The sequence below is a fragment of the Scardinius erythrophthalmus genome, assembly GCF_964197995.2.
Source record: "Scardinius erythrophthalmus genome assembly, chromosome: 9".
Classification (NCBI taxonomy): Eukaryota; Metazoa; Chordata; class Actinopteri; order Cypriniformes; family Leuciscidae; genus Scardinius; species Scardinius erythrophthalmus.
In genome coordinates this window covers 42157657-42177301 of record NC_138229.1, presented here as the reverse complement: position 1 = coordinate 42177301, position 19645 = coordinate 42157657, and the positions used below count along the sequence as shown (strand labels likewise).

The following is a 19645-nucleotide window of genomic DNA, read 5'->3' as shown; positions in this document are numbered from 1 at the left end:
TTATAGAGTTAAGAAAGAAAATAGGATTTTCATTTAATTTCAATGGGAAAATACTTAAAGATCAACAAAGATCAACAAGATCTTTATAACGGTATAGTTTACATAAAATGCATATAAACATCAGTAGTCACTCTATATCTGCCAATAATATGTCTTAGTAAGATGATATTTAATGCTTAATTTTATGATCAAAGATCTGTAGTTTGAAAACATGAAATGCATTGCAATACAATGATGATTAATAGCAGCATCTGTACAATCTGTGATAAATACCCCTTCTGTTTCTCCATAGTGTCACAGCCAAGCGGTTTGGACGCAGATGAAGAATAATGAAGTAATGTGAATGCCACCGGATCAGCTGCGAACACATCAGAGGAACACTGTTCAATTATATGCAGGAAACTACAGAAGAAATATAGACAATCGCATTAACTGGAGCAGATCCTTGTGTTTGAATACTGGACATAAACCTCAGATGACTGGGACAGTAATGCAGCGTTTTGAATTTGCCTCCGATGACTAGAGGATACTGTGAGATAACCATCTCCATGCTTCTGAGAGGAACAGAGACACAGGAGGATGTCAACAGAGGCAGAACGTCAAGCAGATGTCAAACTCACTGTTAAAAAGGAGTCCAGGAGAAAAGGTCAGTTCAGTGGCGGAGTGCTAATGACATTAACTTTAAAGTTCAGAGTCCCCCTGTGGTGAAAATCAAGTTTTTAATATTGTTTATATGTCTATGTGGTGTTTTTAATATGCTTTAAGAAAAATGCATTACTCAACAGCATTGCTGAGTATTTTCTCCTTAAAACTGCAGTGAACCAAAAACAGTCTCAAAAACACAGTTTGAAATCGCTGGTGTTTCTGACGTCACAAACCTTGTAACCAATCACGTACATGCCGACGGTACATACTGTATCATTAACAGCGAACTAGCAGGGGAGTCTAAAAGAAGAGAAGCTACAAGCCAGGTTATCCCAGTATATTTTTCGGGTGATATGAAATATCGGGAATATTTTGCAATATAGTGGTTGTATGATGTATATTATGATGTTGTGCCTTTCTCCACTGATGTTCTGAGTTGTTCAAAAGCATTTATGATGATTGTTAGAAGGCAGACTGAGATGGCGAACGGGAACATAGTTTGTGTAGCATTAGCAACACATTATTAGCGGTTTAATAACATAGTCAAGCAAAAGGCTGATCATATTAATTACTGTTTTGTGTCTGACGTTCTAAAGAGCGACACCATTGTGCAGCGTTTACCTCAGTTAGTTGGATGAGTGGATCTCTGAGCTGCTGTGAGTGAGTGGAGGCGGGTCTAATTAGCATATTAATGGATCCGCATATACTAAATGAGGCAAGGGTGTAGAGTTGCATTCAATCTATTTTAAGGCATGGAGTTTTTTTCTTCACAGGAAAAAACTTTTAAATATGTCATTTTGGTGATCAAAGATGAGTTTAAGCGATAAAATCATTGACTACAGGGGGACTTTCTTTCATTTCTTTAGTTGTGCAAACATTGTGCTACCACAGCCTCTTGTCTTTCCTTTCATGATCGATTAAGGCAAACATTCCAGGCTCCGGCAAACTCGCTGTTTATTATCTACAAATATTTCTCTCACCATATTTGCTATTATTTCAATAATTTCCATAAGTTTTCTCATCCTTTAAGATTACTGTTCACAGATTTTTGTATAAATCATTTTATATAAAATACAAAATACTGGCATTATAGTCTCACCTCTATGTCGTTTAAAACCTGTATGACTATCAGCAGAGTTTTGCTGCACCTCAAAGTTAAAAACATTTTTCTCTATTATTTCACAATAATTTACATTGTTCTGGCAATTATAGTCTGGAAAGCCAATCAAATAATCTCCTAAATAAGATCTGGACTGTAAAATACGTCTCAGGTTTCGACTGGTTTCCTGAGAAGGGGAACAAGACACTGCATCTTGCATTGATGCTATGGGGAACGGCCCTCACCGTGACCGGTGACTGAAGCATGTGTGAAAACAGCAAATATTATTGGCTGATGACAGTCCATGACGTCATTAGTGGAGCGCCTGTGAGTATAAGAGGGAGCCTATGGTACACGTCATCAACTTGTCTGAAGGAGACGTGAAGGCAAGCCCAAGGTATGGAAACGAGACACAGTGTTCGTCTAGAACGCCTTCACACACGCTATTCACAAACGGCTCCTGAAGACAAAAAAGCTGATTATGCAGACTGAGTGGCAGCATTGGTTTTCAGCATGAATGCCGTGAAAAACACACAAAACACATCTAAAACAGGAAAGAGTGTTGAGATTGACTGTACAACTAGATTTGACAAGAAATCTGAGGTATATTTTTACAGACTGCTGAAAGCTACAGAACAAAGAAGCAAATGGATTTGCTGCAATTCACAGAAACAACTGTAATCCAGGCAGCGAAGGGTGGATTTGCAGTTATCATTTTTTTCTATCAATATGCTGAATTTAGTGGTAAAATCATACCCTATATATTGTTTTGTTATATATTGCATTGACAACTCATCAATTAAATATTTTCCATTGAATATTCTGCATAATTGGATGTATTTAAACAAACACCGACAAAAAACTATACAAGTTTTAGGGCTGGATGATATGATGATATATATAACATTGATATAAGTGATCACCCGGGTTTAGACCTACCTATATTGTATTTATATAAAGCGTTCACAGGCAAATTTGCTATATGTATTTCCCCGGTGTGGAAATCAGGCACATATAAATGTCAGGAAACACGATTCCTGGCAGCATATCAATATCCATGGATCACTGGATCTTTGGTAAGTTGTAAGGAACACAATATCGAGTTCGACCTTTAGTTTAAACTGATAATCGTTTGTTTTACTCGTGTATTCACAGTTTCCCCTATTAAATCCAGTCATGCAGCAGCACTTCTGCCACTCAGTCCGGCTGAGGGAAAGTGACGTCAATGCATACTCTACAGCAGGTGTCACCAACCCTGCTCCTGGAGGGCTACTGTCCTGCAGACTTTAGGTCCAACCCTGTTCCAACACACCTGCCTGTAATTATCAAGCAACCCTGAACAGCTTGATTAGCTGGTCCAGGTGTGTTTGATTGGGGTTGGAGCTGAAATCTGCAGGACTGTAGCCCTCCAGGAGCAGGGTTGGTGACACCTGCTCTACAGTATACTCTAATGACGTCATGGACCGTCTTCGGCCAATGATATTTGGCGTGTTTTCACAGGTGCTTCAGACACCGGTCACGCTGAGGACGTTCCTCGTTGCATCAATACAAGATGCAGTGTTGACTTCCACTTTGAAAGGGAACATATTACGATTGGTTGTTAGCTGTCATGTTTTGATATTGTCCTGATGAGAGATTGAGTATATCTGTGTCCTGCTCTCACTGCCCATAAATGATAAATGAAATTTCCTCATCCTTGAATTTTTCCATCTCCATAGCAACTGCAGCGCACCGGCAAAAATCCATGTGAAAACTGATTCTCAAACACAGCTGTCATGCAAGCTACACAAACACACACATAGTAACCTTTGGCAGATGTCAAACTTTTACTACATGAACACGGCCTGTGAAATAATGGCAACAGAAATGGCATTCTGGGTTGAGCACACTGAGACACTTTCATCAATGTCCTTTAAACGTGCGATACAAAATCCTGTTGAATGCAATGCACTTGAAAAATGAGTGAAACATTTCTACTACTTAGTGGTAGTTTTTGGCATCATTAGTATAAATTGTGTTTTATTAATTCCAAAGTGCCATATGAATGAAAAAGTTACTATAAAATTAGATAGTATGTGGAATATTCACACTGCTCTTTTCCACACAATGATTCCATTTTATTGTCTTACATTTTATTATTTAAATTTTAATGTTGATAATATTATATGATATTCATGTGTTTTCAGTAAAGAACTTTATAAACTGTTTTAAAAGGTGCTATATAAATAACACTTGCATAGTAGAGCAGAAGTCACCAATTAGTGGATTGTGGTCCAAATTCGGGCCCTAGACCAGGACTGGGAAACACTGGCCCTCGACATCCACTTTCCTGCAGAGTTCAGCTCCAGCCCTGGTTAGACAGACGCATATGATTATCTATATCTGCAATAGACTTCAGCAGATGCTAATCTAAGACAATTCAACAAGACAAAGACATCAGCTAAGTTACCATAGTTTATAACCCTGTAATACTGAGTTAATACATATAAAAACACAAACCATCAGATTCAAACCTGTGAAAGGTTATCCCATTTCTTCCTGCGAGACAGGAGTGTTTAATCAGGGTTAGAGCTAAACTCTGCAGGAAAGTGAAAGTGTGAATCAGTCCTCATGAATTAATATTCATTTATGCAACCAGTCTTGTGTCCAGATGTACACCATGGTCCGTTGGTGACCTCTTCATCCTGAGCAGAGGTTCTCAAACCTTTCAGGCCTCCTTTGATCAAATCAGAATATCTAAGAACCACATTGTGACAACAATCTCCCATTCATTTATTTATTTATATATTGAGTAATTTTGTTGCTTGCAAAGTCAGTGAATGTGGTATCAGCATAATGCCAAATATTGATTGACATTAAAGTGCCCCTATTATGCTATTTTAAAGTCTCCTTATGTTGTTTTGGAGTTTCCTACAACAGGTCTGCATGCATCAAAGATAAAAAAAATATATTTCATTTTCTCATAATAAACATTGCACATCACCACATTCTTCAATGATTCTCAAACGACTCAATGGACAAAATCTCCAAATCCCTCCTTTCCAAGAGCTAATCTGCTCTGATTGGTCAGATGGCCCAGGCTGTTGTGATTGGTTTACTCTGCTCTGATTGGTCAGATGGTCCAGTCTGTTGTGATTGGTCTACTCTGCTCTGATTGGTCAGATGGTCCAGTCTGTTGTGATTGGTTTACTCTGCTCTGATTGGTCAGATGGCCCAGGCTGTTGTGATTGGTCTACTCTGCTCTGATTGGTCAGATGGTCCAGTCTGTTGTGATTGGTTTACTCTGCTCTGATTGGTCAGATGGCCCAGGCTGTTGTGATTGGTTTACTCTGCTCTGATTGGTCAGATGGTCCAGTCTGTTGTGATTGGTCTACTCTGCTCTGATTGGTCAGATGGTCCAGTCTGTTGTGATTGGTTTACTCTGCTCTGATTGGTCAGATGGCCCAGGCTGTTGTGATTGGTTTACTCTGCTCTGATTGGTCAGATGGCCCAGGCTGTTGTGATTGGTTTACTCTGCTCTGATTGGTCAGATGGTCCAGTCTGTTGTGATTGGTTTACTCTGCTCTGATTGGTCAGATGGCCCAGGCTGTTGTGATTGGTTTACTCTGCTCTGATTGGTCAGATGGTCCAGTCTGTTGTGATTGGTCTACTCTGCTCTGATTGGTCAGATGGTCCAGTCTGTTGTGATTGGTTTACTCTGCTCTGATTGGTCAGATGGCCCAGGCTGTTGTGATTGGTTTACTCTGCTCTGATTGGTCAGATGGCCCAGGCTGTTGCGATTGGTTTACTCTGCTCTGATTGGTCAGATGGCCCAGGCTGTTGTGATTGGTTTACTCTGCTCTGATTGGTCAGATGGCCCAGTCTGTTGTGATTGGTCGACCGCCTACAGCGCACTTGGAAACAACACCCATTACCATCAACTGTCGATGACGTCGATTTTACCATATCAATCCGAGCGCGAGTCCTATGATCAGGGGTCTTCAATCCTGCTCCTGGAGGGCCACTGCCCACTGTCCTGCAGAGTTTAGTTCCAACCTGCTTCAGCACACCTGCCTTTGAATATTCAAGCGATTCTGAAGAGCTTGATGAGCTGATTCAGGTGTGTTTGATTAGGGTTGGAACTAAATTTTGCAGGACAGTGGCCCTCCAGGAGCAGGATTGAAGACCTCTGCCTATGATGAAACATTGGAGGAACTTATTCAACCCGAACCTCAATCGCAAGGACGACTCGAGCAGAACCTTACTAGGGCTGACCGATTAATTGCATTAGCGATATGATAAAATTAGATTATTTAACCGCAAAGGCTGCGATTACACTCTGGTCACATGACACGTGAGTGTAAAGCAGTCTGCAGAGGAAACATCAACTTGGCACGTTATGTATATAGGCCTGACCTACAGGAAAGAACAGTTTATATTTAATTTATCTAATATTGTGTTGGTCATACTATACAATAGGGTGGGAGAAAAGATTCTCTCTCCAATGATTCTGAGCAGTTTTTAACCACAGGTGCGCGATGACGCTGTGTGTGCTATAGAAACACCCATTTTCTGCTTGCTTCCAATTCCACACACCACACACACCACTCAAACCTTCCGTAAAATAATATTTCATAAAGTTCAGAGAGGTTGAAGCGAATTACAAGGACATTCGCGGGGTTCATTGCACAGGACATGCGCTGTGAGAAGCCTCTCACTGTTTCTCTTGCAGTGTGTTGTGTTGTCTCGCCCACCCACATTTTCTTTACACATGATCTACGAAAGCATCATTTATGTCGTTTGGAATGCAGTGGGCTTGATATAATTTATTTTAATTTATATGAAACTCACTGACAGGAGGCTGCTTTCAAATTCAAATACTCATGTGCGCTTTGTGAAGAGCGACTTTGTGTTGTTAAATGTACTTGAGTTTAAAAATGCTTTTAGGATGTGAAATTTATGTAAACACATTCAGTTATATCTTAAGAGATTAAACAGACAGGACAAACCACATCTTATATTTCAAAAGAGATTTGTGCATTAGTGTGAACGCAGCTGAAAACATGATGTTATGTCCTAACTTCTCTTTGGAGCCCAGCTGATTGGTTATGAAACAGTGCTGAATATTCTGCATTGAAAATGAGGCATATCTGGTAATTTGTCTCTTGGGGTTTAAAAAGGTCAATGAGTTTCTGTGTCAGGCCTCCAAAAACTAAACAGCCTGTTGACAGATTGGGGCGTCGAGAGAGTGTCTTCCTCCTCCCCATATGCTGCCATCTGTCCTGCTCTCTCAGAACTGTTGAACAGTTGATGGCTGACACATGCTCCCCTAGGAGAGTCACTGATCTACTTTCACTGCTGTGGAACCAATATGATTATGCATTTTCATGTGAGCATAGAACAGAATATTTCAAACCGTAGCACAGTTTATATATGGATGAATCACATAATTCTGTTTGCTTGAAAATAATGTTAATAACACTGGTCTTGTTAAAAACAAGACAATGGCTTGAATTGTCCTAAAATAAACTATATTTTCTTTGTTTTAATTTCTGGAGGAAATATGGCCTTGGCATTTCTTCATTAGGTTCACCTATATGTTCTGATCCTAATAAATGTATCTCATGTTTAATTGATGGGTTTTAGTTTTAGTGTTGAGCAGGTTTAGAAAAAAAAAGTTATTAGAAATATATATGGAAAGCCATGTCAAAATAAATAAATAAATGAATAAATAAAAATAATAACAATAACAATAATTATATATATATATATATATATATATATATATATATATATATATATATATATATATATATATATATTTTTTTTTTTTTTTTTTTTTTTTTATGCGCATATTTAAAGCATGTTTGATATATATCCACATATGTTCAGTGATTTAATGGAATGCATAAAAGGAGGAAATTAACAAGACAACTTTTTCCAGGAAGGAGAGTCAGTGTTGTTCCACTCAATGCTAATGGCTTCAAACAGAGAGGAAAATGTTTAAATATTCACTATAGTGTTCAAATCTGGCCAAAACATGAGGCTGATGGACTTGTTCTCAAGACACTTCTTGGTTGTCTTTGCACTTTAAGCAGGAGCATAGAAAAATAACATCTGATCATTCCTCTTTAGATAACAACTTCTCTTTTGTGGGAAGCAAGCCAATATTGCAATATTCTCCTATCCTCCAATGCATTAAATGCCTTTTCACAGTGAAGTAGCTCAGCAACACCAGCCACTAAAAAGGCCTGTCTTCCTCCATGATTTACTGTGCTAGAGATGCATTTATTATATTTCTCAGCAGATTTTCTGGAGCATCACCATGCAACTCATGTTTCACTGTGATTCATCACTCCACACACAACTTCCCATATTCTGCCAAAAAATTAATTCTGTCTTTAAGCCAATTCACACCGCACAGACAAAGTCCAAGAAACATGTTTGTTGGGTTTTGCTGGATCAGTGTGTTACCCCCTGTCTGTGTCTATTGGCGTTGGTTGGGGTTTGTTTTCACTCGACTGACCATGTTCAATCAGTGTTTGACAGTGTCTGTTAGGACAGTGTAAAAATTACAGTTATTTTTCATAAAATTATAAATCCAACAGCCAACTTGTTTTTTGGCATTTGTCTGTGTGGTGTGAATTTGCCTTTTGATGTTTTGAGACAGCAATGGCTTTTTAAGTTGTGCTTTTGCTTAAATTTAGATAATTTCCTGACTAATAATTTGTGGTTTAGACACTTAAAAGCTTAGTGTTTAGCCATTTTGGGCTTGGTCCATTTGCTTTTGCCCAGGAGTGTGTGTAGATATATATCTTATCAATGAACTGTTTCTTAAAAGACAAGAGTAGACATATGTACAACCTTTGACATTGTATGAATCTGAAAAATCTGGTGTATTATATGAATTAATGGAAGGAAATCTGTAAAGGCCATGTTTTCTCTGGAGTCATTTCTGTTCAATTATCTTTTGGTTATCTTTTGATTATTACACGGCTCTGTGAAATAATTGATTCTGATTAGTCAATCGTGAATGCTATTCCCCGATAACAACTGGTAAAAACTGATAACACAGGCTTATCTGGGTAACTGAAGTCGCTGCTTTACGCTTGCTATGAACGTTTTTACGCATGACAGTTTTGTGTTTGGTGAGCTAATTAAAATATTAAAACTCAAATCAATATTGTGTGTATAGTTATTTAATTATGCCATCCAGTATATCGTGGACTCGCTCTCTCGTTTCATACAAACGCAGCTGCTGCCATTTTGAAACGATTGTTTTGTACACTGTTGGATTATGAGATAAAAACAGGTATGATTTTAACAGTTTAATCTGAAATCAATATCTCTTATCTCCATAATTATTTATGTGTTGAAATGCTGTGTAATAAGTGGAACGACTGTATACCGTATCTCTTAAATGTTCATCTAGTTTGATCTTGCCGCTGAAACTGTTCTCTCCACTGAAGCTTTGCGTTTAAAGAGCTAATAAAATATTTAATCTCAGACCAATATTTTGTGTCTAATTATTTACTTAGGTGGCAAGTATCCATGTAACAAGCGGGATAATGTACATCCACCTGGTTGTTATCGCAGAATAAACCCCTTCAGTGTGAAGCAAGACCTGATCCTGATCACCCTGTCGGGGGTTATTCTGAGATAACAACTGGCTACATTTACATTATCCCTTACTTAACTGTACTGGACCGATTTGGTTAGCAGTTAGTAGAACTTGTTGCATTAAATATTTTTGTAAATCCATTAAATACAGTCATGGTAATAACTGTTGTTGTTTTTTTTCATTCAATTGACTGCTGCTGCTGCTACTAGTATTCTTGTTTCCTCACAGAGTAAAAAAAAGTAATTTTTCTCAAAATTGCGTTATAAACTCAAGTTATAAAGTCAGAGTTGCGTGATATAAAGTCGCATTTTTTTTATTTCGTGGCGGAAACAAGCTTTCATGCTTCTGATTGCTTTTAGAGGAAAAGCTGTCTATAAAGGTTGGTCTAGGGTCAGTTTTCTCCATAATAAAAGAATATATTGCGAAATTCCAGTGTTTTGAGCGGTGTTCTGAGTTCTACACACGTGCACATCCTCTCGTTATAGTAAGAAGTTTAAAATAAGACATTCATTGTGCACCAACTTCACTGATTATAATGGAACTTTGTGAGATTGCGATGATGTTGTATAACCGCTTTTTCATGATAATAAAATGAGCAATCTTTGCGAGCCTTCTGCCATGCCAAATCCTGCATATAGTAAATGTTTTTAAAGGGGAAGCGCATATCCTAATGGTGTTTGGTTCACTCTCCGCCTATGATCAGAAAATTAGCTAATATTTTGTGTTTTGGTGTTGTTTTAATATAGAACTTGGCCTATTTCAGTTATAAGGCTAAATACAGGATTTTTTTTTTGAATGTCTGTTTCGTAGATCATAAAAAAGTGTGCCCCCTCATGAAAATGAAATGCCCCCCCATTCTATTCATCTGTCTGCTGGAATGACGTTACAAAATGAAATGAGGCATATGCCTTAATCGAGAAAAAAAAGCCAAAGAATAATTTGTCTTGTGCCCCTGTTCAGGTGTCACACTCCTCTCCATATAATGACTATCATGGACTACAAATCCCATCATGCACTGCCTTCCACAACTGTTCATCATCACCTCATTATTCACACACAGGCTGTGTCTGAAATTGCATACTCTCTTGAGTAGGTACTTATTTTGAATAAGAAATTATTTCACAACTGCTAAAAAAAAGCAATGTTTTATATAGTGGAACAAAAATAACAGGAGGACAAGCGGCTCCCAACTGGAGGGCACACCATCAGCCTCACTAACTTGCAAAAACAAGGCATAAAACTACCACATCAGTACAAGTGCACTCTCATACAACCTGCACAAGCTACCGGCTCATTTTCCGGACAAGTGAACAAGAAAAACTAATCAATATCAGCACAGTCACAACACATTGACAATTATACACTGAATTTAATGCTCCTTTCTAATAACCAAGAGTGGCATTTAGGCTTGTGTAAGTAAATAAATAAAACACATAACTTAACTTATTAAAAAGCTGAGGGCAGCGTGTGCGAACATTAAACCTCCTTAAAATGGTGTCCTTCCATGAAGAGTAAGATCCCTCTCAAAAGCCAGTGGAACTAACAGGGCCTTCGGTTTGTGAAGAATAGTGCGTCTGTGGTCTAGGCAGTACACTAGGCTTTGTTTGTAGAGGCTTTGTTTTTGTGGTACTTGGAGAGAATGAATCTTGTGGTCCAGTTTTCCCCATCTGTGACTGTATGTTATTCCTTTTGCGACCTCAAAAAGTGTTTTTTGACATCAAACTCTGCATCAACATCTGGTGATTGTATCAGGTCCATGATATGCTTCACAGTCTCAGGATCCATGAATCACTCATAGCTGTAGTGCAGTCTCTTAAGTGCTTTTTCTATGTCATCCTCTCTTTGATTCGTCGTTTCTTCCACCAAGTAATTGTCCATTTTCTTGTTTGCTGTGCGTCTCGGCTTTGGGGTCGTGGATCTCGGCAGTGCATCGGCAGCAGCCGTGGCTTTCCCCCACACTTCTCTCTTCACATCGAAGTTTCTGCACACACTCTTTTAAACTGGCCACATTGCCCAAACACCAGGGGCGTAGCAAGCTTTTTAAAAGTGGGGGGGATGGATGTGGTTTGTTTATTAACAATAAAAACGATGAATACAATGACAGAAGGGTACAAAAGGTATAGCATACAAGATATAAAAAGCTATTTTAGAAATAAGATTAAAGAAGTTTCTTATAAACTTATTCACAGATTTTATCCAGCAAGTCATTACTTACAAAATTTTTAAAAAAGGAATAAATGTAAATTGTACTTTTTGTAATGAATATGAGGAGACTGCCTTGCACTTATTTTGGCACTGTGCACTCAGTTACACTATGGGGTAAGGTCCAAAGGTTTATTAGGGAGAATATTCAGTGTTTAAAACATTTTTCACTCTTATGGGAAGATGTACTTTTTGGCTTAACTGACTATCCTGACCAAAAAGAACAGTACTTTTACTTAATTAATTTACTTATTCTGTTGACCAAATTTCACATTCATAAGTGTAAATTTAGCAATAAAAAAAAAAACAATTTTATGGTTTTGTTAACTGAAATATGTATTTATATTGACAGTATCAGAGACTCAGAATAAGAAAGCAGTAAGAACTTTAAAAATTTGTAAATTTTGCAATTTATTTATTTGATTTTATGCGTGTATAATACTTTCCTCCCCCTGGCAATTGTTTTGTTTGTTGTAATTTGTATTTCCATCTTTTTCTGTTTCTTTTTTTACTTTTTTGTTTCTTGATAACATTTTGTATGGTATAGTTCTTCGAAAAAAAAAAAAAAAGATATAAAAAGCTTCCCATTTAAATTAGTGATTCTAGAAAAGTATAAAAACACACTCGGAACACGGAAAATAATAAAATAAGTGAAAATACGCAACAGTAGACTTGCTAAAGAATTAGAATCAGAAATACTTTAATAATCAGAGGGGGAAACTATTTTTGTTACAGCAAACTCCAGATATACAATATATAATATATATATATATATATTAAGAACAATATAAATATATATATATATATATATATATATATATATATTAAGAACAATATATATATATATATATATATATATATATATATATATATATATATGCAAAGAACAACAACCAAACTGACCAATGAACATATGACCAACTACCTCTCATTTAAAAGAACCAAAAGTGCTCTTTCTGCCCTCCTTACAGGAGACAAACTGTTCAGCAATCTTTTTTCTGTTTACCCTGTCCAGCTTGTCTTTATGTACATGGCACACAGCAACACTGTTGAGGCGGGTTTGGGTCATGGTGCTGCGTAGCCATGTTTTCAGCCTCCGGAGGCTGCTGAAACTCCTTTCTGACTCTGCTGATGACACAGGCACAACTAGGAGGAGTCGGGCAACTGTTTCGACTTGGTCAAAGAGACCACGGACCTCTGGGGTCATCCGTTGAAGAACAGCAACAATTTCAGTACTAGACTGGAAGCTGTACTTCATTCTGAACAACGCAAGCTGAACTTTGAGGATGTCTGGGTTGATTTCTGGGTACTGTTGGACAACATCATGTATCTTTCCAGTTAAGAGAATTTGTTCCAGGTGCCTTAACATTTGCATTCCCTCCTGCTCAAATCTTTCTCTAAACTGCATGTCAGCAACATCCAGAACTTTGTAGAATTCAGTCCTGTAGTAGTCAGAAGGGGACACATGTACATGTGCAGGAGCACTACCTGTGAAGCGCTGAGGTGGGATACGGACACGAGGAGAGGCAATTGGAGTGAGATGGAGTGTCTCACACATCCTTGTTGCTTTTGTGTAAAGAGCCTGAAAACTCTCTGTGTTTCTCTTTTTGCTGAAACTTTCCTTAACACAGGCAACAGCTGAAAGCATACCATCTAGGGTCTGTGTTCTTCTCTGGAGGGACATATTCAAAACCTCCAACTCCCCTGTGATCTCCAAAGCACACACAAGACCAAGGACAACATTTCCCTGCTGAAATGTCTCATACAGCCCCTGTGCCTTACTAGCCGCATCAGACTCACTCATTGCCATCTCAGCCAAAGCCTTGTTTATGCACTCGTACTGGTTTAGCACACTTCGGATGGCACTAGTGCGGACCGTCCACCTTGTTGGACACAGAGGTCTTATAGTGTGACATGGACCCTCACCCTCCTCAGACCTTGCAATTCCCTTAAATATGCCCTTCAGTTTCCCTGACTGCCCAAACAACACTCCCAACTCATTGACCCAATCCAGAGAATTCCGTATAAATATTGAGGCAGTACAGGACCTCTGTGTAATTAGGTTAACACAGTGGGCAGCACAATGAACATAGGGAGCCAGAGGTTGTGTTTTTCTTACAATGGCCTGTGCTCCATTGTATTTGCCAGCCATATTTGCGGCCCCATCGTATGCTTGGCCACGCAACCCAGTGATAGGCAAGTTTAGGCGCTGCAAAACATCCATGACTACTTTTGCTAGATTTTCTCCTGTTGTCAAAGAAACCTCATAAAGACCAATAAATTCTTCACGAGGGACTAAATCCTTGTCAACATATCTCAAACACACTGCCTCTTGCTCTTTTCCAGACACGTCTCGTGTCCCATCCATCATCACAGAGAACTGAAGGTGTGGAAGTGATCTGATGTTTTCAACTACTTCGCGTATGATCACGCTGCTGAACAAAGTTAGAATTTCATTTTGAACCATAGCTGAAGTATATACATCCTTTCTACCACCTGTCAACCACTTGGTTAGAGAGGGGTCATCCTCTGATTTGTACTTCAGAACCTGTTCAAAATTTCCCTCACCACATTCATGGCCCCTAAAAGGTAAGCCCTGCCTAGCCAACATCTGCACAGCACCAATGATTTTGAGAAGACATCCCCTTGCTTCCTCTTGCTGTTTCACACTCGCACTAGATAGCTGAACCTGTACTGATTGATCTTCATAGATGTGCGTTGTCATGGCTGTCTTATGACTATCAGATCTCTCATGCACAGTAAATCGCTCAAGGGCTTTTTTCCAATTTTTAAACCCAGATGAAATGAATGCTGAATCAGCATTCTTGGCAAGAGGTGATGTCTCAGAGTTAAAGGCTTTGGAGCAGTAAAAGCACAATACACCCTCAACACCAGGACTGACATGGAGCCATGGAAATTTCTGGTACCACTGAGTTTGAAAACTCAGAGTATATTTGGGCAAGGACTGTTTTGCAATTAATTTTGGATCTGGTTGATTGGGCTTACTGAACTGATGGCGAGTAACAGCCACGTCTGAGTTCTCTGCTCCTCTCTCAACCATTTCATCTTCATCCTTATCCTCTCTGACCTCTCCCTCACTCTGTTCTTCTGGCCTGCCTGCTTCGGACCTGCCTGCTTCGGACCTGCCTTCGTGCCTGCCTGCTTCGGGCCTGCCTGCTTCGTGCCTGCCTGCTTCGGACCTGCCTGCTTCGGACCTGCCTGCTTCGGACCTGCCTGCTTCGGACCTGCCTGCTTCGGACCTGCCTGCTTCGGACCTGCCTTCGTGCCTGCCTGCTTCGGGCCTGCCTGCTTCGGACCTGCCTGCTTCGGACCTGCCTGCTTCGGACCTGCCTGCTTCGGACCTGCCTGCTTCGGACCTGCCTGCTTCGGACCTGCCTGCTTCGTGCCTGCCTGCTTCGGACCTGCCTGCTTCGTGCCTGCCTGCTTCGGACCTGCCTGCTTCGTGCCTGCCTGCTTCGTGCCTGCCTGCTTCGGACCTGCCTGCTTCGTGCCTGCCTGCTTCGTGCCTGCCTGCTTCGTGCCTGCCTGCTTCGGACCTGCCTGCTTCGTGCCTGCCTGCTTCGTGCCTGCCTGCTTCGTGCCTGCCTGCTTCGGACCTGCCTGCTTCGGGCCTGCCTGCTTCGGGCCTGCCTGCTTCGTGCCTGCCTGCTTCGGGTCTGCTTTTTCCTCCCTCTTCATCTCTGTCTTCCTCACTCCTGGCCACATCCTCACATACACCCTAATCAAAACGTTTGAAATGAAATTGTGAATTTGATATAAACACACCAGACACACGCATGCACCTGGGATGGAAATAAGCACCAAACATTACACAAACACACGCATGGCCTCTCTTCCTTCATATAACTCTTTCAGAAACTGTAATATTCATTTCATTGCTCACCTGTGAACCTTCCTGTGCTCTATCTGAAACTGATGGCTCCAGCAACTTTCTCTCCTAAACAAGGGTGCAGTGGTAAAGGAATAGGGTCAAACAGTTACAGCTGTGGCACTAGCAAACCTCAGTGGATACTGAAAAGTAATATCATGAAATAAATGCAAACAATATCTAATGATAATAGGCTACTGTTGTTTAATGTCAACATTTTTCAACTTTCAGCTTTCAACTTCACTTACAGGATTTCTCTTGAAAAAGATGTCAATCTTCTCCTGCCTCTTTCTTTTCTGCATCTTAATGATACTGCGTGACAAAAAGACAGTGGTAAGCTTGATAGTGACATGGGTCTGACAGGACTGTGACTGAGACTGCTAAATTTTGCTTACTTGCGCCCTGAAGAGGGGAGATATATTTATAAAAAATAAAAAAAAGGCCACCCAAAGCTTTTTCTCAGGTGGTATAAATAATGTAACAATTTACTGTTTTTAAACATTAAAATAATATACACTTTTCTTTCATAGTTCTTCAACAGATATGCAAACAATGGGTCTCATTCATGAAACACGAGCAGAACAAATTTTTGTGTAAATCGTGTGTAAAGTGGTTCTGGCGTAAATTTTCGGATTCATTAAAATGTTCGTATTTTCCAAATGTTAGTTGGTACGAAAGAAATCTACACCCAGATAAATCTGCTCCCAGCCACACGTAAATAGTGCGCTTAACATCCGAACGTTTTGCTCATTAATAAGGCTGCATTTTAATTCACCTTAATCGGGTAGGCTACATATTTACACAGCATTTTGAAAAAATATTATAGGCCTATATAGTAATTACATACGGTTTTTCTTTTGACTTTTATTACGAGAGGCAGTAATAGCATCTGCAAACGGCACACAAGTCCGCAAGTTTTTTTATTTTTATTTTTTTTATTTATTTTTTTATTTTATATTCAAGCTGTTTATTCATTTTTTTTTTTTTTTACAAGTCCGCAAGTCACAAGTGTTGCAGTCAAGCTTCATGTCGAACCATTTTCTTTTCACTTCTGGGATTGTTCGATTAACAGATGAAACTCCATTAACTGCATCTGTAATATGCTGCCAAGCATTTTTACCTAAAGCACCTAAAAAATCCTTTTTTTTTAGGACCTGATACGCCACTATGTAGGCCTATGCTTGAAAATAAAATGTGGCGTTTTGAATGAACTTCTGATAATAAAACTTCAATTTCTGCATCTGAGAAATTTCTCTTCTTCATTCGCTTTTGAGAAGACATGTTGAAATCCTTCGTTTCGTGTCATAAGATGATGCCCATATATAGTTGTCAGTTGGTTTTAATGGGCGGGATTTATGGTAATTGAGAGAATGAGCGTGCACGCGCGTCCCATTTACGACTGATTGGAATTCATTAACCCACACACACATTTCACTATCAAATCTGACGTTTACGAAGTATTTGTGAATCAGGAGAAGAATTTTCGGGAATGTCTCGCAAATCACTCACATATTTACTCGTATATTTACGAATGTTTCATGAATGAGACCCAAGGTCATGATTTCTCACTTTTTTCTCCTCAAAAGGTACAATCAAACACAACAGGTAAGTATCCACTAAAGTATTCAGCTAATCAACAAACAACGCTCAAAACATCAAAATCAATTGCACTGGCAATAAACCCATAAATACACTGCTTAATAATGGCTATTTGTCCCTCTTCCTCGTCAATCCCCTGCCTTCTTCATCACAGTTACTTTATACACTACATACCACATACATAACTGAATTTAGCTAGCTGCTGAACAATATCCAAATTAGCATTAGTCTAAAAAACGAAATATAATACAGAAAACACTCGACATGTCAACAAAACATAAAAAGAACATCTTCCCAAACACATATCAAGCTTATTTAAAAACCTCCAAAGCATAAACACTCATTCAAAGTACCTGGAAAGGGGAGACGTAAATAACGATAAACATTCAAGTAACTTTAATCAAGTTCCCGCCTCAGCACGAGCTGGCGATACATCTAACACACCAAGAGAGGCGGGACTTAAGGCAGAACAGCCAATCATCAGCCGGTCACACTCAAAGCCGGTGTCACGTTTGAGAGGGAGGGGGAGAGGAGGCAGCCTCTTCTCCGGCAGAAACGGAGGAACGACTGTAGTAAGGCGTTTGTGCAAAACTGCGGAAAACCTGCAGAAAAAGTGTGGGTGTTGAACCCTCTCATCGGGAAAAGTGTGGGTGTTAAAACACCCACATCCCCCACGGGTGCGACGCCCCTGCCAAACACGTACCCAGACCTGTCAAAGGGTCAGTGTCCTCTCTCTACAGAAGCTTATTTGGTGGATCCAACAATATTCCAGTGACGATCCAGCACTTCATGCACAAGGTTCACAAAGAACAGGAACTTGGGAGTTGGATCTCATTGGTCCAGAGCTCAGGACCATGGGCTTTTACAGAATCAGTTTCAGTCAGAAGAGATTTGATCTCATTGAAATTTTTCAGAACGACAGACATTGTATCTAAATGGCCTGTTAAGCTTTGTTCAAGAAGCCATTTGAGTCTCTTATCCTTGTAGTGCACAGCTATTGTGGGCTTCTTACAATATTTGTACAAGGTGTTTAAAAAAATCCATTACAGCTACCTCCGCTGACATCGCGTGTACTACAACCAAATGCAACTGATTTTTGATTGTATAGTCCAGCAAAGAAAGAAAAGGGCCACTGCCTCCTTCTGCCATGTTGTCAAAAGCATCCAATCTCCCATGTAAAGGTTGTTGCTTCTTTTTCACAAAAATAGCCAATAACATCTGTTATGGAGGACACGTAGTACCTGTTCTTTTACAGCTGGTCTGCGTTTAAAAGAGTTGAGATTTCTTTTCCGGTGCTTGTCTTTCTCGCTCGTTCCACATTGTGTATGAAGATAGGTGCTCTTTAGAAGTTTTGTGTTTGTGAAATCCTCAGTCTGTTTCACTGGATTTTTTTTCACTTATTTAGGCTGAGGATTAGAAATTTCCGCCTCTGAGTTTGAGTCGACAGGTGGTTGGGTCATTTTCTAATGTTTATTTTACGAGATCCATAAAATGCTGTGAAAAAACAATTAGCTAAATGATTGACAGGCGATCTGACCAATCATAATCCGCCATCCGCCATTTTGTCCGACAAAGCAGTCAGGAGAGATAGTAGATTAACGTCGGTGGATTGCGTAGTAGATTGCGTCAAGACACATTAAAGAGCTACAAAACGGTATTTATTGTTTAGATTTCTTTAAAAAATGACCAAATTTTAAAGTTGAGACATTGTTTCATATCAAAAGCTCCTGTCTCAGTGTGTTGTCAGTGTCCTCTTTGCTCATATGATTTGCTCACACTCTTTGCTCACACTCTATGATGTGTGGCGTGAGAGCGGCATGGCTTGTCGGACGTAGCAACAGTAACTAAAGGGGGCGGCTCTTTGAGGATGGTCAATTGCCAGTGATAGGGCTTCACCCTGATGCACCATCACATAATGCATCATCACAACCAATCACACACCTGCATAATTTATCTATTTTTTTCACAATCGAGGTCCCCCCTTGACGCCGGCTCTGTGAATGTGTGTAATATGAATATAATCTGGACGTACTACATTCGCCATGCTGTCATTATCATGTGACCTAGTAGCGTCAGTTGCTTTACCTCACTGTCATAGGCTCGTTTGATATGAGCAAAATCTGCCCAGAACTGATCCCCGGTGATCACCGCGAGATGCATGCTGGTTAGAAATGTGTTCGAGTGTGGTCCGCCTTGCTGTGATGTCATGCTGACGTATGTCAAAAAACTGTCGGATTCTGCAGTCGCTCTCCACTGACTGCGCTGATCAAAAGCAGGATGGGAAAAGACTTGCTGACGACACAGCTTAATGCTCATTGGTTTAAACAACCGTGATGTATGTTTTTATTGTAATACTGTGATATCATGATTTAATATGTATAAATTATGTGTGAATATTTCCAAATTCTCTGACAGCGTGATCTCTATATGGATTATGTGATTTTTGTCATACTTATAAAAACATGAATGAACACATGTCTGTATTGAAGTAAAAAGAATTGATAAACTAGCCTGGAAATTCAGACCTAAATCTGAAAGATTAATGGTCTGGCGTCGACTAATGAAGATCGGCCAGCTCGAGGGGCGGCACCAAGCATGCACCTGAAAATCT

General features: G+C 39.6%; 2 protein-coding genes across 2 annotated transcripts in view; one reads left to right on the top strand and one right to left on the bottom strand.

The window, feature by feature from the left end:
* Positions 1-579: 579 nt before the first annotated feature.
* Positions 580-19645, top strand: part of dab1b (DAB adaptor protein 1b) — a gene marked incomplete at its 5' end in the record, with an annotated part of 37150 nt that continues 18084 nt past the window's right edge. The window contains one exon of the mRNA XM_081374156.1: positions 580-646. Within this exon, the coding sequence (XP_081230282.1) occupies positions 580-646 (67 nt within the window). The remainder of the gene's footprint in view (positions 647-19645) is intronic.
* LOC308696674 (zinc finger MYM-type protein 1-like) lies at positions 12475-19242 on the bottom strand (the record flags this gene model as incomplete). The annotated part of the gene is made up of 5 exons (XM_081375570.1): positions 12475-14716; positions 14762-15285; positions 15684-15747; positions 17545-17636; positions 19120-19242. 5 exons carry the CDS (start codon positions 19240-19242, stop codon positions 12475-12477), a joined length of 3045 nt encoding a protein of 1014 aa, XP_081231696.1.